Source organism: Spermophilus citellus (genome assembly GCF_964194105.1).
Source record: "Spermophilus citellus genome assembly, chromosome: 16".
NCBI lineage: Eukaryota > Metazoa > Chordata > Mammalia > Rodentia > Sciuridae > Spermophilus > Spermophilus citellus.
Window position 1 is genome coordinate 32,617,166 of NC_138196.1, and position 22,739 is coordinate 32,639,904.

At 38.6% G+C, this 22,739-nt stretch overlaps 1 protein-coding gene across 1 annotated transcript in view; it reads left to right on the forward strand.

Annotated features, from left to right (window-relative positions):
• KCNU1 (potassium calcium-activated channel subfamily U member 1) overlaps positions 1-17,476 on the forward strand; it is a gene marked incomplete at its 5' end in the record, with an annotated part of 157,746 nt that extends 140,270 nt beyond the window's left edge. Inside the window, 5 exons of the mRNA XM_081269492.1 lie at positions 593-667; positions 3,661-3,800; positions 11,529-11,723; positions 14,411-14,529; positions 16,889-17,476. Coding sequence (XP_081125618.1) covers positions 593-667; positions 3,661-3,800; positions 11,529-11,723; positions 14,411-14,529; positions 16,889-17,276 — 917 coding nt within the window. The 3' untranslated portion in view covers positions 17,277-17,476. The remainder of the gene's footprint in view (positions 1-592; positions 668-3,660; positions 3,801-11,528; positions 11,724-14,410; positions 14,530-16,888) is intronic.
• Between the last annotated feature and the right edge of the window lie 5,263 nt (positions 17,477-22,739).

Genomic DNA, 22,739 nt, shown 5'->3' on the forward strand with positions numbered 1-22,739 from the left:
AATATGCACATAAATGTACACACACGTACATACTACCCCTCTCAAAAGGAGATGCTGAGGAGACCTAAATATAATTGGCTATCTTCATCTGATGGATCCACCACACCTGGGATTACACCCAAACACAGATGGAGAGTATTTGGAAAAAACTCTTTACAGACCTGTTTCTACACTAGTCTCTAAACAATACAATATAATATTTAGGTGCGTAGCATTTGCACAGTGTTAGGTATTATAGGTAGTCTGTAGATAAAAGATATGGGAGAATGTAGATAGGTTATATGCAAACACTATATAACTTTATAAGAAGTGTTTTGAAAAGAAAATGAAAGAAGGGACTTGAGTAATCAAGGGTTTGGGGGTTTATGGTGTTTCCCAGAACTAATTCTTTACAGAAAAGGTACAACTGTAATATACTCTTTTTTTCTAAGTATAGAAAAAGATTTGGGATTTGAGCTTGAGAGCAAATTTGTTAAGATAAAGCATCAATTCACATTGTGTTCTTATACATCGTTGTCAAGGTTTGCAAGCTATTTTATTTACATTTGTGCTCTCTTTTTGTTGTTGTTGTTGTTATTGTCTCTGTCTACAGAAGTGTGTTTGCTTGACTTCAGAGACTCTTGTGGGAAATCAAAATACCGACGAATCCCCACCCTCACTGAACTGAGTAAGTTGGGTTTCAAGGGCAAAATTCAAAGCAGAAATCTTTATGATGCATAATTGATGTCCCAAGGTTCTTTTTAGAATCCACAGTCTAAGGACTGAGGAATCCGAATGGGACCTAAAGAGCTTTAAGTGCTTGCCTTAATGTCATGGTGGGTTTTTACCTGACTGCTGACTTCATCTTGAGGAGCCTATTCTATCTTGGTGTCAGGGAGCAGGAATAATATCTGACTTCTCCATTCTTCTGGATAACAGGAGAGGGAGGGAGACCAGTAACCAGCTCAGTCTTATTCAAAGGGAGGGGACGTGAACTTGAGGATTGCTAGATCTCCTTGTAACTGTATCTACCCATCATGAGACTTTTCCCCATGACTATCTACCCATCATAGGCAGATGAAGCATTCAAGCTGCAGACTTTGAGGAGGTGCTCATTCCTGAGGTCATTAAATTTTAACTCCCAAATATCTCCTTTGCATCATCTGAATCCCAACCCTCTGTGATGTGCTTCTGATATGGAAACACACCTTGGAAAAATTACAAAATAAGCTATAATCTCTCATCAACCTCTCATGGAAAATGAACATGTATAAAACTTTCTAAGATCTGAGGAGCTCTCAAGCAGGAAGCAGTGGGATGGGGGTGGGCAGGAAAGGAGGTTTGGGTGCATTTGGAAGGTGTTGATGGAACACTGTGGGACATGCTGAGACTCATTACTGAGAAGAACTGAGGAGAAGGGGAAAAACAAAGAGGAAAATTATGTCTTCATAACGTAAATTGAGCCAACTCAAAGAAGCTCTCATAAGCTGGTCCTAGGCATGTGATTTGACTGATTCTATGATATAACAAAGTGTTTAACAGGCATTTTGTGATTTAGAACACCTAAGCCCAGTGGGACATTGACCAAATTACATGAACAGATCTCTTAGTCCTAAGAATAAAGTAGGGGGACTTGGAGAAGAATCAGTAGCCCCCTCTGCCACCATGGGAGCTGGGAATCAAAGTGCAGCAGGTGAGAAATACCTAGTCACCTGGATCCTGGGCCTGGACCCATAAATTCAGCTTTGAGCACATCACATCCATAGGTCCCAAACTGGTACCTGCCAGCCTATTTATAAACATCTTGAGACTGTCAGCTGCAGTTTTTATTCATGTATTTTTTCTTCCCATTTTGAACTCTCTTTAACTCCCTGTGTGTACATATACTAAATTCATGAATTAGAAGACTGTAAGTTAAAGTGGCTCAGGGATTAGCTGGCTTCTTGCTAGTCCATAGGTACAACTGGTCACTCTCCAGGGACTCACAGATTTTGTTCAGCCAAGTATTTTCTGGCTCTAGGCAGACCTCATCAAATTAGCCTAACAAGTCACCTGCCAGCTCACTCAATTTCTTGTTTCTTTGTCTGGCTGGAAAGGGTCATACTGACATGGGAGCTGCAGGACTGATGGTTAGCACTTTAGTACAGAATGTACAAGGGACTGCAAGAAAACAGCTAGGAAATGTGAGGACACTGCTTTAGAATGACACAGTGAAGTCGGGACAAAGGCTCATGGGTTATATGTATATCCTGAGGATTGGCACTGCAAGGAGAGGGAAGTGGGAGTATAGGAGATGTGGGTTGGTATTAGTCATGCCCTGCTCATCTTTTGTAAAAATATTGCTGTTCTCAGAAGAAAATGATTCACTAATACCACCAGTCTGACACTTCCCCCTAACTTACTGAGAAATAATTTAAAGAATTAAGGAATAATCCAATCTCAGTAAAGACTGTATTCTGGATTGTATGTCCAGTGAATTTGCTTTGATCTGTAATATCAAGAATTATAATGTCAAGCACTGTGAAGTTTCTAAGATTTTATCCTACTTGCAATCTAACAAGTTAACCTGCCACTGTCTCATGGATGCTGGTAGAACATAAGACCTCTAGGTCAGAGACAAAAAAAAATAGTTTGTTACTTACAAAAATAACAGTAGCCAGAGTATCATCATTTTTGTGATGGTTGCCAAAGTTCTGTTTACCACAGAATGACATGAAGAGGTCCAAATGATACCTCCTGCATCCACAGTGGATTGTTGTACAAAAGAGGAGCCTGAGTTTTGGAAAACAGAATCTTTTCCAATTGTATAGAAAGTAGCAGCTCCATCTTCAATGCTTCTTTCTATTCAAATGTTTTTGAAGCAATAGTCCAGGAACAAAGGCAGCCAGCCCTCCGTTCTCCCCAACATCAGCCAGTTGTATGGACTACAGACTCTGCTTACAGGGGTCTAAGTTGTAGCCTCAGGTTATTTTGGTACTGCTGTACTGTCCTCATTAAGAAGATTCTCTAAGCCCTTGCTATTCAAAGCATGGTCCACAAATGTGCAGCACTTAGGTGCTTGGTGGATGTGTAGATACTCAGACCCCACCCTGGACTGAGGAAATCAGAATCTGCATTGTAATAAGGTTGCCAAGCAATTCTTGTGCACAGTAAATTTCAAGAAGCACTGCTTTAACTCACTCTGGGCTCAATTAACTCTAGTAACCTACATAAACACCATGTCATATAAAATGCAATGTGCCTGCCCTCCCTTTGTCCTGGTGGGAAATAGCATCTCTACCTGGGTACTGCCTTTCTATCTGGGTCACATGGGTGGCCAGATGTTCCTTGTTGGTGCCTGTTTCCCCAATGCAATTGTTCCCAGTGCCCCCTTTTGTTTCCAGAAGTATTCTGGTTGGAAAGATAAATTGGATAAGGGTGACCCCAGGACACTTCCCTGGTCAAACTGAGCCTGGGGTAAAAGAATGTTCCTTTGATGGTGAAGTAATCAAGAGGGACTCATGTTTTTAGGGGAGGACAATATTTGGAAAGGAAAACAACAATGTAGTGAGTTAAGGGTAGAAGCCACAGAGACATTAAGACACAAATTCTTTGATAAGTGATCACCCTTGGCCTGCCTCACACGGAAACCCCTGTCTTCTTGTCTGCCTGCCTTTCCCTTTTGCCTCTCTTAACTTGCAGAAAATCCTTCCAACATCCACTTTATTGAGCAGATTGGTGGACTGGAAGGGAACTTTACGGGGACAAGCCTGCATCTGAGCGCTTCCTTTTCCACAGGCACCGTCTTCTCTGGCAACTTCTTGGATTCCCTCCTGGCCACCGTAAGTCCATTTAAGCCAAGAAGTCCCCCAAACCTCTTGGAGAGAGGTGAGTGGGTGGATTAAGGTTTGAGAACATCACAATTCACAATTCCGATTTCTCTTTGATTAAAAAAAATTTGCACATACATTATTTCATCTCTCCTCAAAACTGCTTGAGGAGAGAAGCAAAATTTTGAGATTATCAAGATAAAAAAAACTTGAGGCCCTGGGAACTGTAACATTTGATGCTAGCCCTTCAGCTTTAAGTGCATCTCCACAGACCAGGGCCTTTGGTTTCAGAACCTCATGGATGCTACCTTCTCTTCTCTCTACAATTTCCCAACAGCTCTTTCAGAAGTTAGTTCTAAGAGATTCATGGGTTTCATGGAAAAAGGTTTGGCATTAGGTAGTGTGAATTTTACTCAGAGTTAAGTCAAATCTTCCTCCACCATTGTCCCTCTTGTGTGATGCATTTCTGAGTACATAGTCACTGTTTAGTTTTCAGCAGTTCTTTAGCCATAAAGCCGATCCCTAGCATTCATTACAGGATTCCCATAAATAAAATCCACTAGTCATCAAATACCTATCAAACTCCTACACTGTGCAGGGATACAGCAGTGACGAAACAGACCAAACTCCATCTATGTGCAGCTTGCACTCACAGAAGAGACTGACATGAACATCAATACGTAATGTACAAAGGATGCCAATCACAAAGACTGAGGAAAGATGAGATAGGAAATGTAGGGTTTGGGGAAGTAGTTGCAGATTTCAGTATGTGCCCAGGGAAGGCAGTATGTTGTTCAAGCTCTGGAGGAAAGGAAGATGCACACCACTCAGATCCTTGGGGAAGAAACGATACAGGCAGAGGCCAGGAGGCAGCTGCCCAGACTGTTGAAGGAATTGCAATTTGATTAAGAAATACAGGATCTGTGTATGGCCATTTATAATGACTGAAAAAACACCTGAAAGGAAATACTCATGTTCCACTACCTCAGAGTTTTCCTCCTAAGATTTTTCAGGGGAAGGATTACAAAAAGGTCCAAAGTCCAATATGCACTTGCTTAAAGGAACAAGGCTCTGAGTACAGTTTGAATGTACTAAGAATGTACTTCTGGAATGCTGTGTAGAAGAGGCACCATTCCTGAATGGGATGCTTGTCTCAAAGCAGTTTGCACATTTAGGGGAATGTGACCAGGACATATATGTTCTTCTCCTGACATCAAGGAAGGTATTATGTGGCCCTTGACTCTGCCTTTCTTAGCCATGGAAGGGTTTCTCATAAACCCCAGGGAACTCTCAGATACCACTGCTTCAGGAATAGTTTAACATTAAACAATTTTGTGGGTTATCAAGTTTCTAAAGGGTTAAGTAACATACAGCCCCTGACTGAGCCAGAGAGGGATGCATTGGAGGGAATCAAGTCAGGTTACTTTTCTGAGAAGGTGACTCTGTCAGACAGAGTGTTGTATCACTGTCTGTCACTGATATGTCAATTAACTTGCCTGGAATTAATGACTGGAGTGTCAGGCAGAAGGTGACTTCTGATGAACTTGACCTGTCGGCAGGATGCATTTTAGATGGGTTTAAGCTCCCAGATCTTTTCAGAAACTCTTAAGTGGCAGGAAGCTTCATGCCTTAAATTAAACTTGAGACTTAATTAAACTCCACTGCTCCACTGGGCCACACAGGCAGAATAAAGCCACAGATTTTATTTAGAGTTAGTCAGAAGGCAGTGTCTTGGTGTTTTATACCTCTATAACAAAATACTGGAGACCAGGCCATTTATAAACAACAGAAGTTTATTTGTCTCACAGTTCTGAAGACTGGGCAGTCCAAGGGCATGGTCCAGTCATCTGTGTGGCACCTGGTGGGGTTCTTTCTGCTGTGTCATCGCACGGTGGGAGGCAAGAAGGCAATAGAGCACATGCAAAAAGATAGAGAGGAGAGGGCCAAACTCATCTTTGTTATCAAGAGCCCACTACTGTCATAACTAACCCACCCCAACAATAATGCATTCATCCATTTATGATCTCATAACCTGATCATGTCTTAAAAGTCTCACCACTTAACAGTTTTTAGTGTGGAGTGTTTCCAACATATGCTTTGAGCAGGGAGTATATTGAACCGTGGCAGGCAGAATAGATGATGAAGGGTTGGAAGAGTAGAAATAAAGGAAATGAACATACAACATAAGCCAGCATAGGAAACACCAACTTGATAATTAAGTCTTGTGCCAGGTGTTGGCGCCTAGGCTTAGTGCTGACTTCCATAACGCACCATGAGCGTGACCTTGATCTTGGGCAGTCAAGATGAGAAGATGATCCCTTGCTAGAAAACAAAATGAACTACATAAAATCTCAGAAGTCTTTTCTTAGGCTAGATGGTGAAGTCCATGAGAGAGAGGCAAAGTCAAGTAAGTGTGCCCTATATAGGAAGTTGTCACATGAGGTTACAAGCCACGCTGGACCATCAGCTAGCCGTTAAAGAGTCCTGATAAGTGTGTTATTTAGGACTGGCTCTTGGTCAGCTGTCTATGGAATGGGGATGGCAATGGAGCACCAGGGCGGAAGGCACCACTTATGTCAAGGAGGCTCACAGGGATAGTGAACCTCTAAATACCTATCTGGTAGCCTTCTATTCTAGCTATTACATGTATCTTTAATGATGCATGGCACAGCAAAATGAACACACTGTGATAATGCTGAAACGTTGAGCTAAACCAGACTACCGAACATAATCAGTGAGTGCTGTCCTCTCTTGTTTTCCTTTCCTTGGATGATGTCCTATCCAACCATTCACACAGAAAGAAAAACCAACCTAAGGATGAGGCTGGAGTTGTCCCTGAGCCTCCAATGTCACAGGCTCCTCCCCTCTGGGTACCATTTGATCTTGGCTGGTCTCTGGATCTTACCACCTGGTCACATGGAAATAGCCTCAGAGAAAAAAGAGAACATTCACCATAATCTACTGGAAATACCAGAATATGCAGATGTTCTCAAATCCTACACTTTTTTTTCCTTACATAACAGAGTATCTCCTGGCTGAGTTTGGGAGGAAGCAAAGACATCATTCTTCCCATATAGTTAGGATGTCAGCTATGGGCTCCATGGCCATCATCCCCTCTAACATAGATCCATGGCAGACATCAACAAGATCCACAGCTCTTCTCTCCTAGATCATACCTGCAAATCTTCCCCACAGTAGACCTCTATGCAACTAATTCTCATAAATTCTGTTGTTGAGATGTTACCAATAACAATAGCAATATCAGTCATAGGAAGAGTAGTATCTTTCAAGCATTTCTCTTGTGCCAAGACCTTGCTAAAGCATATTGTATTACCTTGTTGATTCTCCTGTCAACTCAATTAAGGAAATACTATTCTTAGATTTATTTTATAGATAAAGACTCTGAGGCTTAGAGGGGTATAATCTGTCAAAGGCTACATCACTGACAAATAAAAAGTTGTTTTTAAACCCAACTTTATGTGATTCCAGAGACAGACCTCACCACCACAATCAACTGCCCCTCCAGAAACCTAGTTCTTTATTACTAGTATCTTTCCAATGCAAGAATTTTCAGGTTTTTCTTAGAGGAATACAACTCTCTGAGTGCTCAGATGTTGCTGAGGAGACAGGCAGAAAAGAGATGCAGACGTGCCTCCCACACTGCTCTCTCCTTGATTAGAGCAACTCTGCTTTTTTCTGTGCCATATTTGAGGCACATCTACATAAGATTTCATCGGAAGAAATATTTCTATTGCTAAGAAGACTTTAGAAACCACTCCCTACAAATTAGAATATAACAACCAACAGAAAAGTATAGGAGTATCTTGTTCTCCTTTCCAAGACAGGTTTCCCATTTCCAGTCAGAAGTCCTAAGTGGGAGATTCAACCATTCCCTCTATTTTTTTCCATTCCTTTTATACTATAATGTCCCTGCCCCAAGAATATCTTAGGGGTTAGGCTCTTCCAACCTGATGCCTACCTCAAGGTACCGAGAGATTGGGTTCCCATGGCTGTACAATCAGTGGGTATAATTAAACTAAAACTGTTTGTTTCCCAGATGCCCACACTAACAGGAGAGCAAAGCTAAGAGATGTCTTCAGAATAGACTCTCCCAGGAAAAGGGGGCCTACACTTCAGCAAACAAACCGTGAAATAAGAGAAGAACACCAGCCTCAACTTTGATCTTGGTGAAATATTTCCCACATGATGTTTATGGGATTGCTTCCTTCCTATATGTACTTGGAAAACTTCATTGTGACTTTCCATCTTTCCCTCCCAATCATCCTTATAAATTCTAAGGAGAATGAATATACAAGTCCCAGGATGCAGCAAAGCCCACAGTAGGGTGTTATGAAGTAGTTGCCACTTAGAAATAATGAAGTCTTATATTTTCACACAAGTTTAAAATCTCTACATTGCGAAAGATATTATATATTTTCACTGAAATATAATGGGTTTTATCTCCAAATCTCCAACTGATACTGTTGATGCTGTTGACAATATTCCCTGGTATACTACCTAAACTCCTGTCCCGTTTAGAAGAATTTGTCTATACCTAATTCATATTTGCTTTTAAATCTTTATCAGTTCAGTGCTATGAAAACTAAAATATGGCAAGACCAGTCAGGCCTATGTGCAAGAATCCTACATAGCTTTACAACTAAAGAGTCTCATAAATAGACAAGAACTTAGGGAACACTTTTCCTGTACTTGTGAGAAAACTGAAGCCCACAGAAGTTAGATGAAATTCTCAAGGTCTCTCAGCTGGTTAGTTGCAATTTTCCAACCATAGAGCCTCACTTGGAGTTAAAAGTTAAAGATGTTTGATCTTAAGGCCTTTGGAAAAATCTCAGAATAAAGAACAGCAGATGGCTTCGATATTAGTATGTATACTATTAGGTAATATTCCAGATTATGAAAGAGACTTCATGTTTTATTGCAGTTAAAAGCTTAGACAACTTGGGCTGCAACATTTTCTAACTCAATGTTAGAAATTCTAGTATTCTAGTACATGCTATTGCATTAGAATTGCAGTCCAAAGTCCAAAAAACATTTCAAACACATTTTAACTTTGAAATTTTCTAGAGAAGGAAAAGAAAGAAAACAAGCAAAGGAGGAAGAAAAGATGGAAGGGAAGGGAAGGAGAGAGGAGAGGAGAAGAGAGGAGAGGAGAGGAAAGGGGAGGGGAGGGGAGGGGAGGGGAAGGGGGAGGGAAAAAAAGTGAAGTTGAGAAAGGTCAATAGCAAAGACCTCCAAATAAGAATAAGGAGATGAACTCACCTTATAAGGGTGACATATAAATCCCATTATTTTCCCCAATTTAGAATTACAATCCTTTTGATGTCAAAACTGAAGAAATGATATATTCAAAGGCTAAGCCTCTCAGTTAAATATGTAAAGCACACGTTTCCCTAGAGCCATCAACAGCAGGATAACCCAAGAATTTACACCTTTTCTTTCATCAGAGGAGAATTATTCTAACAGTATTATGTTTGATCACTCACACTATGGGCCACATGTGCTTAAACGGATTGTGGCTCAACCTGGATTTACATCCTCTATTTCCTCCTGGATGTCAGGGGGCTGATTCCAAAAGCACCTTTCTGGGTGCTAGTGGGATGGAACAAAGAGAAGAAATGCAAGTAGATTCTCCCAGTCCAAGGACTAGAGTGAAGTCATCTTTTAATCCAAAAACTATGTTAACAGTTATATTGATTTTCTCCAAATCCATATAACTTATGTTATTTCTTAAGTCAACTTGTACCAGCCACCTCTACATTTTACTAGCAATATTGGTTTGTTAAAACTCTCCTGCCTATTGTAGCCAGTAAATACCCTTACATCCCATAAACACCTGCCCCATTCAAAACAAGCACTTCTGAAGATGATGTTAAGTAGATTAAGGCTATCCTCTGAGAAAGCACATGATTTCAAGGAAGGATTTCTCTGTTCTGAAAACCAGCAGTGTCAGAATCTCTAGGGTATTCTTTAAATTCTCTCTCCCACTTCCATTCATCAATTCTGATTCAGGAGATCTGGGATCTCATAGATCTGTACTTGTTAGTGTAACTCCAGATAATCCAGGTACATGAGAACTAATAATAAAGGGAATGGAAATTAGTAATAGGTATATTTCATTAAATCCTGCAAACAATGATAGAAGGTAGGTATTGTCATGTCAACTTTAAAGGAAAAAAATGCATAAATTGCCTAAGAATACTTGTCAAGGGTGTGACATTACAAGATTCAAACTCAGGCCTATTTCATATAAACATTTAACTATAAAATACAGAAGAAGGAAATAGAGTAAAAGCCAGAGGTCATGGGATCCTAAAGAGAAATAAGCTTTATTCTGATGAGGAGACCCAAGCTGGTAAGAGATGAACAAGGTGTCCAAAAGCAAAGTCGGAAGAGAAGAAAAGAATAGGTCAAGCTGCTACAGACTGACTAGTGTGTGTATTGCAGTGAAGAGTTAATGAAGGTGAGCCAAGAAAGGGAGGTGATATCAGATCACAAGGGCTCTGAAGACCATAATAAGGTATCTAAGTTTGAGGAAGCAGATGGCATGATCTGATTCATGATTGCAAATGAGAAGAAAACTAAGTTGGGAAAACTAGTAAAAAGGTCCCTTTAGCAATTCAGGCTTTAGCAGGGTATGGTGGTGCAAGCCTATAATCTCAGCACTCAGGAGGCTGAGGAAGGAGGATCACTTGAGTCTGGGAGTTCTGGGCCAGCACAGGCAACACAGCAAGACCCTGTCTCGAAAATTACCACCACCCTCATCATTCACCATCATCACCACACAGGCTTCAGAAGTAGAGTACCTGAGTTTGAATGATGATAAAATGAATGATAAATGAATGATAAAAATTCTAGACTAATAACAGTCACTTATATTATTTATTATAAAAATGATTGCTTTCCTATAATTCTTTTTTTCTGTAATATTTATTTCTTCAGGAGTAAAAGTATAATATAGATTTTTTTAAAAGATAGAAAGTTAAGAATGACATTTGCAAATATGTTCATGCCTAGGCTACAGATTGTGGTAGGAATTGTGGAGAAAGGGAGTTCATGAAAATGAACTCAATTCAGACTCAATCCTGTTTCAAAATAATTAGACCCACGTCATCATCTTGTTTCATTTTGATGTCAGTCATTCTAAAACCCCATACATTTACTTATCCAGAACCTATAATTTCTGAAATGTATAATAATAGTCATGGGAAATCCAAATATTAGTAAGACCTAAGTCAATGTCTGTCCTCAAGTCAGGCACAATCAAAAGGAGTATAAGTAGGCTCACATCCAAAATATAGCCCAAGGATAGATGACAATAGTATCAGAAGTCCCCTAGGAGAAAGTCTGTAGGGTGTTGCACTAAATACACATTTTTAAAATATATATGTTTATAATTATGGTATCTGTGGCTTAACATACTCCTCTGGTCATCTGTGAAAGAAAGAAATCCTTGGTATCTATATCATTACCCACTTTCTCCTCCTTCTACAGCATAAGCTCCAAGGAAACAGGATCATGGTCCAGGTTGTTTTCTCTCAGTTATACCTAACCCAGTCTCCTATCCAAAGTGGCTTTGATAATAATAATCACAAGAGAAGTTCTCTGCACTATCTGGTCCATGTCAAACAGTGACGTCCACTGGATCTCCAGGTCTGAACACCTCCACCATTTGCATGCTGGCTGCTCTAACATTACACGTGAATTGTCCTTGCTCCCCAGGCCTTCTACAACTACCATGTCCTGGAATTACTTCAGATGCTGGTGACAGGAGGAGTAAGCTCTCAGATGGAACATCAATTGGATAAGGAGAAGTTCACTGGGTTGACTGACAACTACTCTACGTATTCATCTGGAAGAATGCGGTGTAAACTGGGGCTTCTGTCCTTAGAGCAAACGATTTTATCAGACATTCAAGTGAGTCTACTCTTATCATACTAGATTCTCTCACTTCCTGAACACTCTGAGTTTCTGAAAATTGTGTTGGCTGTTTGGGTTTATAGATGGTCTACCACACAGAAATAATAATAGCAGTAACAAAATTAATCCAATCTTATATTCATAGATTGTTTTACAACTCAGTGCATTTTCTTGTTATTTTTTGTAGCAATACCAGGAAATAGACAGTGGAGTGGGTTAGTTATCATGACAGTGGACTTCTGGCAAAAGAACTAGTTTAGCCCATTTACCTTCTCTCTTGCAAATGTGCTGTCTTGCCTTTCTACCTTCTGCCATGGGGTGACACAGCAAGAAGAACTTTGCTAGATGTGGGCCCCTTGACTTTGAACATCTCTTCCTCTGGACTGTAAGAAATAAATCTTAGATCTTTATAACTTATTCTGTTACTGTAGCATAAAATGGGCAAGAATACCTAATAACTTTGTACCTTGACAAGGTTATTACTGATAATTATAATACTTAAAGCTTACTAAGTATTTTCCCTGTGCCTGACTATTTTAGATTTTTTCACTTAATCTGTCCAAGGATTTGTACAGTAGGCACCATCATTAATTTCATTTAACAGATCAGAAAACTGAGGTTTTCAGAAGCAAGGGCTTACCTGAAGCCACCATATTGTTCAACAATGTCAGAGCAGGGTTCCATCTCAGGAATACCATCCCAGGGTCTGACCATTCTTCCAGTAACCACAATGCTAAAGAAATCTGATCAGGTCAGCTGACATCAGGCAGAATAGCTCTGTGATTAAGTCAAAGAATCACAGTGGGCTAACCAGTAGAAAATGCTTGACATTTCTTAATCCAGGTTGCTACTGAATGACCAATTATAGCAAAGGGAGGTGATAAGAATTCTGGCAAATTCTAGTGGCGCATCTAGGCATCAGAGTAGAGTGCAGACTGGACATGAATAATCTACTGATCAGTGTGTTGCTTTTTTGTTTGTTTATTGTTTTTTCATGCCAAAGATTAAACCTAGGGGCACTTAACCACTGAGTCACATCCCTAGTCCTTTTTTATTTTTAATTTGAATAAAGAGTTTCAATAAGTTGCTTAGGGCCTGGCTAAATTATTATGGTTAGCTTTGAACTTGCAATTCTCCTGTCTCAGTCTCCTGAACCACTGGGATTCTAGGCATGGGCCACAACTCCAAGCGCTGGTTTGGTTTTGATTAATATTGTTATCCACCTGTCCAGTGTTATTGTTAGAGGCAGACCTTGACAAGGAAACATCTTTTTCTGGTTCAGTGGACATCAGAAAAAATTGCTCCCTTCACAAGGAGTATGGTGTTCCAGGCTTCTTTGCCCAGTGTGTCTCAACATATGCTACCAAAAAGGGCACATCCTATGCTCTTGGCATTGGAAGCCCAGGTACAAACAACTTTCCAAACACTCCCACAGTATTGTCTGATCTTGTGCATTTCTGTGGACCCAGGTGCCTCATCTGCAGTTGACTAGTGAGTGATTTTTATGCCCAGAGAGAGACTGCAGCTGGCAACCGCCTGCTGGTATCAGAGAAATAATAGATTGGTCTGCCCATGTGTCTTACCTTCACTCACTTTGCTCTTTTCTTAAGAAATCGTAGAACTGAGCAGACTGTTTTCTTTTGCCCTTTCTGAACCTATTTGTCCTATCTGCTGCTGCTTTTGAACTCATTGTCTATTTGTGATAAGTTTGTTGGCCAGAGCCAGAGACCAAATGTAAGAAGTCATCAGCTGGCAGTCTGAAAGTTTGCTGGGGCCCCTTCGGCTGTGGCTCTCAACATCTGCTGATAACGCCAAGGTTGCGGGTTCATTCCTCGGACGGGCCACCAAATGCCACAGTCTGGCTGGGCACAATCAGGAGCCACTTGTCAAAAGAAACTAACTTTATTTTTAGAACCACACAGGCCAAACAAAACAGCTCCTCAGGAAAAACCCTCAGAGCCCAACTGCCACCACCGGCTTCCCACAAGCCTTTCCCAAAAACCACAAGCCTCTCCACCTCCCACAATCCTCCTGCTCTTGAGGCCGATTGGCTGGGTCACGTGGGTGGAGCCAAAAAAGTCCCCCAATGAGCAGCTCCGTGGTCTGAAAGGGCAGGGAAACAGCCCAATGAGCATCACCACAGAGGAGCCAATCAGCTAGATGTTGCTGGGGCCAGCTGTGAGCCAATCATCAGCTGGCAGTCTGAAAGTTTGCTGGGGTCCCTTCGGCTGTGGCTCTCAACAAGAAGTGTGCTTGAGATTGTGATCTCAGTAAGAGTGGGATAAGATGAGTCCTTGGGGGTCATCTAACATCCCAATCATGGACTAACTCAAAAACTGAATTTGGAACCCATTGCTCATTGATAATTCTCAATGATGGTCACCAAATAGGAAAAGTAATAATAATACACATGTACCACACGCATCCGAGGCTCTCAGAAGAACTTGAATGACAAAAAAAAAAAAAAAGCAAATCACACAGATTAGTATCTCAAAACTAATCATCAGTTACTATAATTACCAAGTCACTAAACACTATTATCATAAATATATTAGGAAATGTCTTTCAGGCCTTCTAAAGTTGGACCGCAAAAAAAAAAAGGAAAATAACATTTGAATAAGTGCTTGTTATTGCTTGATGAATGTGCCCAGCAGACACGTTTCTCTCTCTTTTTTTTTTCACAGCCAAGAACCACCTTTGGACAACTATTCTGTGGCTCATTAGATTGTCTTGGAATCTTATGTGTTGGTTTATACCGCATGATAGATGAAGAGGCGCGCAACCCAGAACTTAAAAGGGGAGTGTGCTAATTTGAAAAGTGCTGGCCACCCACCCAAGCAGGAGAACCAAAGCTACTTTATATGTGAAAGAGAACTCCATAGCTCAGAGTCCACAGTTATTATGGAAAGATTCTGGTCAATCATGATGTAGGAAGAAAGAAGAATGAGTGTAAACAATAGGAATGCTGATGGTTAAGGTCCAATTAATATTGGCCTTCTAAGGAGGATGGTGTTTGGGACTCCAGTGAAAACTGAAATATGCAGACCTAAATTTTAAATAAGTTCTTTTGCAACCTAACTTCCACCCACGATTGTACAACTTTCTAAAGCTAAAGACATTGTCTGCATTGGAAAGATTTACTTGTTTTTTGCTGGACTCATTTTGTAAATATTTATTGAGTGCTTCTTTCCAACCACTGTGCTTTGTGCTTATAAATCAGGGATGCACTTTGTTCAGATTTCAACTTTATTAACTGGAGATCCTTCTGCCAGGAGTGTGGAAGAGAGAGGAAATGTATATAGAGGATATAAGAAAAGAAGATACCATCTAGAGATAATACAATTGTTTAGGCCGTAGACAAGATTCTCACAGTAGAATGCACAGTAGTCAATAAAGAAGGAGGAATTAAAAATGATGTAGTGGAAACAGACAATTGAAACCCATTCTAGGAGAAATGAGAAAGAAACAAAACAAGTAGAAGAAAAAAGTCCCTGTAATTTCTCTATTAATAAGAGAAAAGGAGAAAAATAACAGATGCTTAGGAAGACCTATAATATATCTAGGTGGGAGGTATACTTTTGGGGATTTTTATTTAGTACTAAGAATTCTCAGTTCATAGGCATTGCTGAGAAAGAAAATAAAAGTAATTTAGGGAATTGAAGAAAGGTAAGACTTGAACTACTAAGAAGAATGCAATGAGGTTTAACCATGAAGCAATGCTAGACTGTAAAGAGAAAAGATAGTAACACTGGAAATCCTGAAAAAGTTAGAGCAGATATACCCAGAGGAAGGAAATGAGAGAGAAGGAATGATGGAGTGTTGTGGTTGGAGAGTGACTTACTGAAGCTTAAGATTTTTGACAGGCAATGACAATATCCAGAATGGTTTGGAGATAAACCATCATTCGGTAGTAGAAATCATAGAAATGTGTCTGGATGTCAGAGCTGTAAACCACAGAGATACTACAAGCACATAAGATGATAGTGGCCCTGAGGTTTGGGGGGGGGGGGATTATATCCCAAGTGCCAAAGACCTAAATAAACATGAAGGTCTACAGATGGCACTGAGGAATCAGTGGGGAGAGTTATATAACTTTACAGAACTCACCCCGTGAAGTAAGTGCATGAGGTGTGAGGTTATGGAAGCAATACTGAGAAGCATACTTGATTCTGGCATGCTCTTTCTCTGCTTGAACTCTAATCCCTGGCCCCAACACCTCAGGAAAACCTGTAGAACATGGTAATTGAGAAAATATGCAGTTTATACTTGAGAGGATCTCAAGGAAGGAAATGGCACTCCCGTTTTAAATGATATATGTGATTAGGGTAAATCTTGTTTAAAATAAAATAGAGGTTACAGTATTTTCAATGGAAAGATAATAATGGATAAATTATTCAGTAAAGGAAAGTCAATCATGCATTGAGGGTCCATGTTTAGGAGAGAAGTAACCATTTAGGACAGCAGTGAAGAAATACAGGGTGAAAGTCATACGAGGTTATCCTCTCTGTGTTCTGTCGTGAACACTAGGTATTAATTAACTCATTTATTAAGGTTTTGCTATGTATCTGATATTTTGCTAAAACAACTTGCTTCCCTACAAAGTCTTCCTATGCAAATACAGACTTTGAATTTTCCTTAAGATTCATTGACATTCACTCTTTGCTTACCAGTCAAAGTTTCAAATAGAACTTTGTGTGAAACCTGTTTGCCTGAGTACTAGCTTATGGTAGGCCTAAGCCAGGATGGAAATATCTGGAATACCTGTTATCTTCCAATTTGACAGAGCCTGGCTCGGTGTTCAATTTTGTACTTACTGAATTCATTAGTGTAGTGCATGTTCAAAGAAGTTAAACCTGGAGTTAGGAAGTCCTTAGAGATCAGCAAACCAAATCACAGTCTTATTCCTTTCCCACTAAAGCAGTGAGAACAGCAAGCCCCAAAAAGGGAGATTTCATTCCTAAGGTCCCCAACCCCTCCTCTAAGACTTCCTCTATTCGTTGTCCCCGAGATCTTTACTATCAATCAGAAACCAATGAAGCAAAGCAAAACAAAAGCAGTTCCTCTTTTGACCCAGCAAAATGATGTCTTTGTTTTGTTCATTGCCTATAACCATTCTGTCCTAGCCACAGAAGTTCAGAATTCATCTTTGATTTTCCTTATAGGTTTGTGATTACCCGACCAGCCAATGACCTTAAGTTGCTGCCTTCAGATCTTGTGTTTTGTGCCATCCCTTTCAGCACTGTCTGTGAAAAAAAGGATGGTGATTCATCTCAACCAATACATGAAGTTCAAAATATCGTATCAAGAGAATCATCGATGAATGCAAACCTAAGTTATCCTACTGCAGTTGACCCAGTGAGTGTGAGTACACCACAGAAATTGTTTAGTTCCGTCCAATCTATGGAGGTAAAACCTTCTTTCTTTTCTGAAACTCAACAAGCAACTCCTAGTTTGAGTTTTAGGCTCTCAACCGATGCAAAGGCTAATGAAAATGTGAAAGAAAATGAAAAGGAAAACATGAAGGAAACCCTGAAGGAGAATGCACCATAGTGTCCAAGCTAAACTGGACCCATTGATATTCTCCACAAACTTCTAATCTGATACTGACAAGGCATCTCCAAAGATGATGACTTTGAACAAAGAAAATAAAAATGGAAGCATGCCACTTTTGTGCCCATGGCTTGCTGGGTGGTTGACCAGCAAGCCACACTGTTTTGGAAGAGACCAAAATCTAATCTTGTTCCACTGGATCTGGTGTGATAAATAAAGAGATATATGATAAATGCTATTAAGGGAAATTCAATGGTCTATTTCCTTTGAGCAAAAAATGGGCTAGTTTGGGTTGCATTTAAAGAAGTCATCCAGGTAGAGAGATGCGGATTGAAATTGGAATTAATTTGTTGGTAACTAAGACTTACGTATGTACTGGTACATAAGAGGTATATAATAAGAATGACTATTAAAGCATCTTGGAATGGGTTGCCTGGGTAAAGTCAATTAGATTGAAATAGGTAGACTTTCAAATTCCCTAACTCAGAAATAGAGACATTATGCATGAAAAGTTTAAAGCATTTCCCCATAGTTCATGTTCTAAAATAAACCAATCCACTGCTCTTAAACGTCTCTTCAATCAAGCCATTTCCCCTAGGTATTACTCTGTTAACACAATAAGCAAAACTTCAGCACATCTAAGAAATATTCACTACCAGTTGATAGTCTTGGAATGATGGGTTTGGTAAATAAAGTTTTCTTGCAAAGGGAAGAAGAAAGGAAATAATGAACTATATTTCTCATAAACTATTTTACATAATGTTTACTATATCCCTTAAATATTAGCATATTTGAGGATTTTGTCTCATTACCTTTGTTTTTACAAGGAAGAAAGTATGTCACACACACGTCACCAAATAAAATGAAATACACCCAGTTAAATTTGAATTTTAGATAAACAACAAATAATTTATAAGTATGTCCAAGCTATTCACTTAGCTAGTCAGCGATCAAATCAACATTCAAATGGTTTGACTTGAGCACTTGGAGACATTATGCCTTCAAATGTACAAATAAAAGAAACAGAATAAACTAAAATAAAAACAAAGACATTCATCCATAGAAAAAAAAATGCATTAGTTAAGCCTTGGCTGTAGCAAAATCAACTCAATCTATATAGAAAAGAGAGTAATTGTCAGGATACAAGGAAATCCTTTTTCTTCCTTCCTTTCTTTCTCCCTTTTTTCTTAATTTCTAATTCCCTTTCTTCCTTTATTTTTTCTTTTTTATTTTCTCCTTCCTTTATTCCCTCCCTCCCATTTCCTCTCTCTTTCTTCACTTCTTTCTTTCTTTCAAGGGTGCCTACATCTTCATCCTACTCTCATTTTATCCTTTCTTTGTTTTTTTTCATACACATAGCACAATCTAGTTTCCTATAATTTGAAATGTATCCATAGAGTAATGCACACTTAACCGACTGTCTTTGAATCTCCAATAATAATTTCTGAAAGTATATGATGGCCTCAGCTTTGGCCCCTCCATTCCAAAATGCTAACACCTGAGGAGCAGGGTGCCTCTAAAGAGAGTATTGTCCTCATGGAAGGGAGGATGGCTTGTGGCCAAGGAAGACATGGCACTAAAGTCTACAAAAAAGATAGCATTATTCCCCTTGCCCATCTTATACCATGGGCATTAAAATATACAAAGCAGGTTTAGCAACAGCAAAATATTCCTAACAAAGAAACTGCAGTTTAGCCCTATGGATATTCAAGATCCACAAACTACTGCTATACATATATTGACCAATTTGCTTAGCACCCCGGCTTCAGTTCTCCTGAGTAAAAACCTCCATGTGACTACATTTCAACAGAGTAGACCAATTCAAAACATAAATACTTTGTTTTTTTTTATAATTCATAGGAATAAGTTCCAGAAATCTAGCTAAAGTAATATTAAGGTATAGCCAATGTGTGAGCATTCATATTACCACTCTCAATACATAAAATCATCAGAGTACCCCTAAACTCATTTGTCAAATGATTCCATACTCCAGAACCAAATTATTCACCTATAAATGACATTTTAATATGACTCATACCATCAGATCCTTTGGCAATGTAGTGGATATTTAATTCATAGTAATTATTTAACACTCATTAAGAGTAGAACCAATATGAAGACAAGGGTAAAAAGACAACAAACACACGCTACAATATTTAAAGCTTACAAATACATGCTACAATATTTAAAAATTGTTGAGGTTTTGGCATTGTCAAAACTGGATGAAAGCTACATATTCCTTACTCAGAAAAAATTTCTGTATGTATATAGTCCACAAAATTTATTACTTAAATAGAAGGCAGGTCATGGATCCACCTATAGTCTATGTCCTTGATAAAGATTTTCATTAACCAGAAGAAAGGTCACCAGAAAGAACAGGGCAGGGGAGTCAAGAGACTTGAGTGTTTTTTTAAACGTCTCATTCATCATTTTTTAAACTATTGGTAAATTATTAAACCATTCTTGGCTACTTTCTACAAAGCAGGGCATACAGTTCTTCATTAGAAAAAAAAAAGGAAACTTAGAGTTCTTTTTTTATAATGTGATAAGCCTTTGGTCAAAAAATTAAATCAGAATAGTCATTTGGAAGTTATCCTCATAAATGAGTCAGGAGAGAAATTATTTTACTGTTTGTAAAAGGAGAATGTAACTCTAGAAGATTAAGAACACTGCTTCCATATTTATTTATTGAATTTGTATATTCCCTACCACCATACATCAGGCAGGGTACTAGATGTTGAGGAAAAAAGTAGTGACCAGGGAGTCAAAAGAAGTAGATGAGAACCAGGACCCTAATTAACCATCAACTACTGGGAGGGGCCACCTCATCTGTGAAAGACTCACAAGATTGCTTTCACTGACCCAAGAAAGGAGCAAGGAGATTTATCTTCACTTAGGAATGTGGGTCCAAAAAACACCAATCATGAGGAATCTCCAAGCTCATGTCATGAGCTAGTGAAGTATCCACATTTATATCATGTTATGGCAGGAGTTTAAAACTGCATAAATAATGTGAGGAAAATCTGATTGCAAACCAGTGTGATAGTAGGAGCAAATGTGACTCCATTTTGTTTTGTGACTCCATTCTGTAAAACAACCATGCCAAGTAGAAGGGTCATGACTGGGGCAAGATGTTCTTTTCCTTTTGCTATAGAAACCTTTAAGAACACGGAACTACCTCATGGGGCATTGTTTCTGTAACTAGGGTAACAGGGCTCTGTTTCTGTAGTTGGGGTGACTGGGCTAACTGTGATTGGTTAGGCTTCCCTCCGCTTGACGGCACGGCACTGTCCCCCTTCTGTAACCTGGCTGGCTTGCATTGGCTAGACCCCGAACATCCCTTTTGTGGTTTTCAGGCTTCTAAGGAGTGCCCTTGCAATTGTTCTGGGCTGATCAGGGGAACAGCTTTATGTTCTGGTCAGCCGCCACCGGTGTGCTTCAATAAAGGCTTGATTCGATGATACTTGAGTGGTCTGGAAGTCAGTTCATGAAACCCTGGGACAAAGCTTTAACTATAACACCAGCAACATTCTTGAGGTAACTAGTTGAAAGAAATCTTGCAGGAAAGATTTCTACAACTCAGGACATACAGGATTCCATCAAGAAAAAAAGAAAAGTAAGTTCAAAACTTCAAAAAACAATAATCTCATAGTAGAAAAAGTAAATAAATTAGAAATGACATGAGAAAGTCATGATTCTCATAAGTGAGAGTTGGAAGATGAATCAAACTAGAAGGTTAGCATGACCCCAGACTTTGGATATTAGAACAATCTGAAAAAGACCATAAAATTGTTGTATTTAATATGATGAAATTGTTTTAGAATATGATTACAAGTCATAATGAAAAAAGAGGTAACTGTGAAAAATGAACAGGTAGACTTGAAAAGAACCAAAATACCAGAAATAATTAAATTAAAAATTAAATTTATAAGTTGAGCAATAAATTAGATAAATATAAAGAATGTAGCTAAAATTCATGTTGAAGAGAGAATGGAAAATATGAATGAGAGGTTAAGAGACAATAGATGGAAAAATATGAAAATGTACAATATACAAATTATTCATTTCCACAAAGGGAGAATAAGAAAAATGAAAAAATCTTATACAATTTAGAATTAATAAATAACAAGAATTCTATGATTTAAGAAGTCTAATGAATTATCAGCAGGAAAGTTAAAACAAATTTACATGTATGTATATCCATATCCATACCTAGACAAGACAGCAGTTTTTTTCTAAGGAGATTGCTACTGAGAAATTGAAGGAGAAAAAAGATAATGGACTAGCAACATCAAAAATAACATGGGTGGGGTTGGGGCTGGGGCCCAGTGGTAAAGCACTTACCTAGTATGTGCAAGGCACTGGGTTCAATCCTTAGTACCATATTTAAAAACAATAAAGGTATGCTATCTATCTACAACTACAAAAAAGTTAAAAAAAATAAAAGAGATATAAAAGTATACTATGCTACCTATGTTGCCACTCAAGAGGGGAAGACATAAATGCTTACCATTTTAATGGCTGAGAACACATAACTTAGAGACCTTTATTGAAAGAACTAATAAAAAATATATTTCAGTAGGAAGAGAATGAACTTTAAAAGATAGAGTAATACTTAAGAAACTATGATGAGAAAATAATTGAAACTTATTGTAAACATATATCAGTTATAGTAATAATGGTAATAACTTGGGAAGAGTTAAAAGTAAATTAGCACTAACAAAGAAATAAGAGAGGATATGAAAGAGATGATCAAATAAAATTCTAAAATTGTAGCATTTTTCAGAAAGAGCATAGAGATAGTAATTGACTTTAACTTCAAACAAATCACGTAAACATTTAGATAATAAACCAGAAAAACAGGATATGAGTTCTATATCAGCTGAGAGAAGCTAATCAGAAAAAAAGATGAAAATAGAATATAAAAACAGTAACAATTTAAAATTTTTTTTAAAAAATTAATGAATTATATGTAGAAAACAAAATTTAAAAGATAGTGATAACTGTGAACATATGACATTAAACAGATGTAAATGAGTCAATCTTGTTAGGTGAAGGACAGATTTTCAGATTATACTTTTAAAACAGATATATACTAGTTATAGCAGAAAATAGGATTCAGAAAATGTAAAACTGGAAATAAGTAAAAAGATATGCTAGAAAAATATGGACATTTGGGTTGTTTCTATTTGGGGGCTATTATCAATAATGTTGTTTGTGTAGACTAGGGTACAAGTTTTTGTGAGAACATTCAATGATTGTGAATTGTTATGCACATGTAAAGGCCTTGCAGTACATAAAACAAAAGAAGTTCACAATCATTGAGCAAACCACAGTCTCAGAGAAGGATTTTAACATACTTTTCTGATAAATAAATCAAACAGAAAGAAATTAGCATATACATAGATAATGTGAACCACATAGTTAACTGGATTGAACTAATGGATGGAACTACATATAAAA